Genomic DNA, 6,169 nt, shown 5'->3' with positions numbered 1-6,169 from the left:
ATTCAAGGGCTTTATTGGCATAGGAAACATGTGTTAACATTGCCAAAGTAAGTGAGGTAGATAATATATTAAGTGAATATATAAAGTGAAATAAACAATAACAATTAACAGTAAACATTACACATACAGAAGTTTCAAAACAATAAAGACAATCCATATGTCATATTATATATATATATATATATATATATACAGTGTTTTAACAATGTACAAATGGTTAAAGGACACAAGATAAAATAAATAAGCATAAATATGGGTTGTATTTACAATTGTGTTTGTTCTTCACTGGTTGCCCTTTTCTCGTGGCAACAGGTCACAAATCTTGCTGCTGTGATGGCACACTGTGGAATTTCACCCAGTAGATATGGGAGTTTATCAAATTGGATTTGTTTTCTAATTCTTTGTGGATCTGTGTAATCTGAGGGAAATATGTATCTCTAATATGGTCATACATTTGGCAGGAGGTTAGGAAGTGCATCTCAGTTTCCACCTCATTTTGTGGGCAGTGTGCACATAGCTTGTCTTCTCTTGAGAGCCATGTCTGCCTACGGCGGCCTTTCTCAATAGCAAGGCTATGCTCACTGAGTCTGTACATAGTCAAAGCTTTCCTTAATTTTGGGTCAGTCACAGTGGTCAGGTATTCTGCCGCTGTGTACTCTCTGTTTAGGGCCAAATAGCATTCTAGTTTGCTCTGTTTTTTTGTTAATTCTTTCCAATGTGTCAAGTAATTATCTTTTTGTTTTCTCATGATTTGGTTGGGTCTAATTGTGCTGCTGTCCTGGGGCTCTGTAGGGTGTGTTTGTGTTTGTGAACAGAGCCCCAGGACCAGCTTGCTTAGGGGACTCTTCTCCAGGTTCATCTCTATGTAGGTGATGGCTTTGTTATGGAAGGTTTGGGAATTGCTTCCTTTAAGGTGGTTATAGAATTTAACGGTTCTTTTCTGGATTTTGATAATTAGTGGGTATCGGCCTAATTCTGCTCTGCATGCATTGTTTGCTGTTCTACGTTGTACACGGAGGATATTTTTGCAGAATTCTGCGTGCAGAGTATCAATTTGGTGTTTGTCCCATTTTGTGAAGTATTGGTTGGTGAGCGGATCCCAGACCTCACAACCATAAAGGGCAATGGGCTCTATGACTGATTCAAGTATTTTTAGCCAAATCCTAATTGGTATGTTGAAATGTGTGTTCCTTTTGATGGCATAGAAGACCCTTCTTGCCTTGTCTCTCAGATCGTTCACAGCATTGTGGAAGTTACCTGTGGCGCTGATGTTTAGGCCAAGGTATGTATAGTTTTTTGTGTGCTCTAGGGCAACAGTGTCTAGATGGAATTTGTATTTGTGGTCCTGGTGACTGGACCTTTTTTGGAACACTATTATTTTGGTCTTACTGAGATTTACTGTCAAGGCCCAGGTCTGACAGAATCTGTGCAGAAGATCTAGGTGCTGCTGTAGGCCCTCCTTGGTTGGTGACATCAGCAAACAGCAGACATTTCAAATCAAATCAAATCAAATTTTATTTGTCACATACACATGGTTAGCAGATGTTAATGCGAGTGTAGCGAAATGCTTGTGCTTCTAGTTCCGACAATGCAGTAATAACCAACAAGTAATCTAACTAACAATTCCAAAACTACTGTCTTGTACACAGTGTAAGGGGATAAAGAATATGTACATAAGGATATATGAATGAGTGATGGTACAGAGCAGCATAGGCAAGATACAGTAGATGGTATCGAGTAGAGTATATACATATGAGATGAGTATGTAAACAAAGTGGCATAGTTAACATGTATTACATAAGGATACAGTCGATGATATAGAGTACAGTATATACGTATGCATATGAGATGAATAATGTAGGGTAAGTAACATTATATAAGGTAGCATTGTTTAAAGTGGCTAGTGATATATTTACATCATTTGACTTCGGATTCTAGTAGGGTGAAGCCGGGTGCTGCAGACTTTTCTAGTGCCCGCGCCAATTCGTTGATATATATGTTGGAGAGGGTGGGGCTTAAGCTGCATCCCTGTCTCACCCCACGACCCTGTGTGAAGAAATGTGTGTGTTTTTTGCCAATTTGAACCGCACACTTGTTGTTTGTGTACATGGATTTTATAATGTCGTATGTTTTACCCCCAACACCACTTTCCATCAGTTTGTATAGCAGACCCTCATGCCAGATTGAGTCGAAGGCTTTTTTGAAATCAACAAAGCATGAGAAGACTTTGCCTTTGTTTTGGTTTGTTTGGTTGTCAATTAGGGTGTGCAGGGTGAATACATGGTCTGTTGTACGGTAATTTGGTAAAAAGCCAATTTGACATTTGCTCAGTACATTGTTTTCATTGAGGAAATGTACGAGTCTGCTGTTAATGATAATGCAGAGGATTTTCCCAAGGTTACTGTTGACGCATATTCCACGGTAGTTATTGGGGTCAAATTTGTCTCCACTTTTGTGGATTGGGGTGATCGGTCCTTGGTTCCAAATATTGGGGAAGATGCCAGAGCTAAGGATGATGTTAAAGAGTTTTAGTATAGCCAATTGGAATTTGTTGTCTGTATATTTGATCATTTCATTGAGGATACCATCAACACCACAGGCCTTTTTGGGTTGGAGGGTTTTTATTTTGTCCTGTAACTCATTCAATGTAATTGGAGAATCCAGTGGGTTCTGGTAGTCTTTAATAGTTGATTCTAAGATCTGTATTTGATCATGTATATGTTTTTGCTCTTTATTCTTTGTTATAGAGCCAAAAAGATTGGAGAAGTGGTTTACCCATACATCTCAATTTTTGATAGATAATTCTTTGTGTTGTTGTTTGTTTAGTGTTTTCCCAGAAGTGGTTAGAGTCTATGGATTCTTCAATTACATTGAGCTGATTTCTGACATGCTGTTCCTTCTTTTTCCGTAGTGTATTTCTGTATTGTTTTAGTGATTCACCATAGTGAAGGCGCAGACTCAGGTTTTCCGGGTCTCTATGTTTTTGGTTGTACAGGTTTCTCAATTTCTTTCTTAGATTTTTGCATTCTTCATCAAACCATTTGTCATTATTGTTAATTTTCTTCGGTTTTCTATTTGAGATTTTTAGATTTGATAGGGAAGCTGAGAGGTCAAATAATCTGTTAAGATTTTCTACTGCCAAGTTTACACCTTCACTATTACAGTGGAACGTTTTACCCAGGAAATTGTCTAAAAGGGATTGAATTTGTTGTTGCGTAATTGTTTTTTGGTAGGTTTCCAAACTGCATTCCTTCCATCTATAGCATTTCTTAATGTTACTCAGTTCCTTTGGCTTTGATGCCTCATGATTGAGTATTGCTCTGTTTAAGTAGACTGTGATTTTGCTGTGGTCTAATAGGGGTGTCAGTGGGCTGACTGTGAACGCTCTCTGTTGAAGTCAGTGATAAAGTAGTCTACAGTACTACTGCCAAGAGATGAGCTATAGGTGTACCTAACATAGGAGTCCCCTCGAAGCCTACCATTGACAATGTACATACCCAGCGTGTGACAGAGCTGCAGGAGTTGTGACCTGTTTTTGTTGGTTATGTTGTCATAGTTGTGCCTAGGGGGGCATATGTGGGAGGGAATAATTTCCTTTTGAATTTCTAGCCAAATGTAGAATGTTCCTGTTTTGATTAATTTAATGGAGTGAGTTAGGTCTGCTCTATACCAAATTAGCATACCCCCTGAGTCCCTTCCCTGTTTCACACCTGGTAGTTTGGTGGATGGGACTACCAGCTCTCTGTAACCTAGAGGGCAACCAGTGGGTCCATCTCCTCTATACCAGGTTTCTTGCAGGATGACAATGTCTGTATTACCGATTTCTTTGGTGAAGTCCAGGTTCCTGCTCTTTAGGCCAAAGGCAGATGACCTCAGGCCTTGGATATTCCAGGATGATATAGTGAAGGCTTTTTGTTCCATAGAGTGTCCAATGTTGTTGGTCGTGGTTTGGCCTCAGGCCAGTAAGTGTGAGCAGAGCCTGCTGAGCATCTGGTACATGCCATTGGCATCTCTCCCCCCCCTCTCTCTCTCTCTCTCCTCTCTCTCTCTCCTCTCTCTATTCCCTCTCTCTCTTCCATCTCTCTATTCTCCCTCTCTATTCCCTATCTCTCTCTCTCTCTCTCTCTCTTCCCTCTCTCTCTCTCTCTCTCTTCCCTCTCTCTCTTCTCTCTCTCTCTCCTCTCCCCTCAATTCAATTCAATTCAATTTGCTTTATTGGCATGACGTAACAATGTACATATTGCCAAATATTGTTATGGATATTTACAATATAAAAAATAAATAAAAATGAGATTTCAAAAATTGTCAACGGGACAACAATAACAAAATAACCATACATTGAACAATAACAATAAGCATACAGTAGAGGACATGTGCAGGTTGATTGGTCTGTTAGACACTGTCCCTCAACTTATGGCAGGCAGCAATGTAGTGCGCTGCCAACCCACAGCTCTCTGTGTCCTCCCCCAACAGGACGGGTAGCCTACTCTCATCAGAGAGGTATTTGAAACCTTGAATAAGGGTTTCAAATTTGGGAAAATTACACTCTCTAATTGTTTTATATTTTTGACATTTTCCTCTACTGGGAGCCAGGTTTTCCTGTGTCTACCTTTCTCAATGGCAAGGCTGTGCTCACTGAGCCTGTACTTTGTCAAGGTTTTTCTAAGGTTTTGATCAGTAACCATGGTCAAATATTTAGCCACGGTGTACTGTCAATTTAGGGCCAGATAGCACTGCATTTTGCTTTGTGCTTGTGTTTGTGTTTCCCAATAAGCAATATAGTTTTGTTTTGACTGTGTTGTAATTTGGTTTATCCTGAACCTCTCTCTCTCTTCCCTCTCCCCACCCCCCTCTCTCTCTTCCCTCTCTCTTCCCTCTCTCTTCCCTCTCTCTCCCCCCCTCTCTCTCCCCCCTCTCTCTCTTCTCCTCTCTCTCTCCTCCTCTCTCTCTCTCTCTCTCTCTTCCCTCTCCTCCCTCTCTCTCTTCCCTCTCCTCCATCTCTCTCTTCTCTCTCTCTCCCCTCTCACCTTCCTCTCTCTCTTCCATCTCTCCTCTCTCTCTCTCTCGCTCTGTCTCTCTCTCTCTCGCTCTCTCTCTCTCTCTCTTCCCTCTCATCCTTCTCTCTCTTCCCTCTTCCCTCTCTCTCTCTCTCCCTCCCCTCCCTCTCTCTCTTCTCTCGCTCTCTCTCGCTCTCTCTCGCTCTCTCGCGCTCTCTCTCGCTCTCTCTCTCTCTCGCTCTCTCTCTCTCTCTTCCCTCTCCTCCTCCTCTCTCTTCCCTCTTCCCTCCCTCTCTTCCATCTCTCCTCTCTCTCTCTCTCGCTCTGTCTCTCTCTCTCGCTCTGTCTCTCTCTCTCTCTCGCTCTGTCTCTCTCTCTCTCTCGCTCTGTCTCTCTCTCTCGCTCTGTCTCTCTCTCTCTCTTCCCTCTCCTCCTTCTCTCTCTTCCCTCTTCCCTCTCTCTCTCTCTCCCTCCCCTCCCTCTCTCTCTTCTCTCTCTCTCTCTCTCTCTCGCTCTCTCGCGCTCTCTCTCGCTCTCTCTCGCTCTCTCTCTCTCTCGCTCTGTCTCTCTCTCTCTTCCCTCTCCTCCTCCTCTCTCTTCCCTCTTCCCTCCCTCTCTTCCATCTCTCCTCTCTCTCTCTCTCGCTCTGTCTCTCTCTCTCTCTCGCTCTGTCTCTCTCTCTTCCCTCTCCTCCTTCTCTCTCTTCCCTCTTCCCCCTCTCTCTCTCTCTCTCCCCTCCCTCTCTCTCTCTCTCTCGCTCTCTCTCGCTCTCTCTCTCTCTCTCTCTTCCCTCTCCTCCTTCTCTCTCTTCCCTCTTCCCTCTCTCTCTCTCTCCCCTCTCTCTCTCTCTCCCCTCTCTCTCTCTCTCTCCCCTCCCTCTCTCTCTCTCTCTCTCTCTCTCTCTCTTTCTCTCTTCCCTCCTCTCTAGATAGTAATCTGTGGTCAGAGGGATGCACCGGACACCTCCAGTCTGCTAGCAACAGTCAACTCTCTGTTCCTTCCACACAAGGTAAGAATTAAGGGCTAAATTCATTATTAGGCAGTTTTTAGCAGCAATCCACCAGTACAGTACATCCTGACCAACCTCTCTCTAAATTAGTTATTACTAGTTACTTGTTACTTATTATAAACTGGGACGTTCAAGCCCTGGATGCTGATTGGCTGAAAGCTGT

General features: G+C 42.8%; 1 protein-coding gene across 1 annotated transcript in view; it reads left to right on the top strand.

Annotated features, from left to right (window-relative positions):
- spata20 (spermatogenesis associated 20) overlaps positions 1-6,169 on the top strand; it is a 76,634-nt gene that overhangs the window by 38,461 nt on the left and 32,004 nt on the right. The window contains exon 14 of the mRNA XM_021575651.3: positions 5,926-6,006. Within this exon, the coding sequence (XP_021431326.2) occupies positions 5,926-6,006 (81 nt within the window). The remainder of the gene's footprint in view (positions 1-5,925; positions 6,007-6,169) is intronic.

The sequence above is a fragment of the Oncorhynchus mykiss genome, chromosome 20 (assembly GCF_057628025.1).
Source record: "Oncorhynchus mykiss isolate SJ-2025 chromosome 20, ASM5762802v1, whole genome shotgun sequence".
In the NCBI taxonomy this organism is placed as follows: Eukaryota; Metazoa; Chordata; class Actinopteri; order Salmoniformes; family Salmonidae; genus Oncorhynchus; species Oncorhynchus mykiss.
Note: the sequence above shows the minus strand (reverse complement) of the source record. Positions and strands in the feature narration are given on the sequence as shown.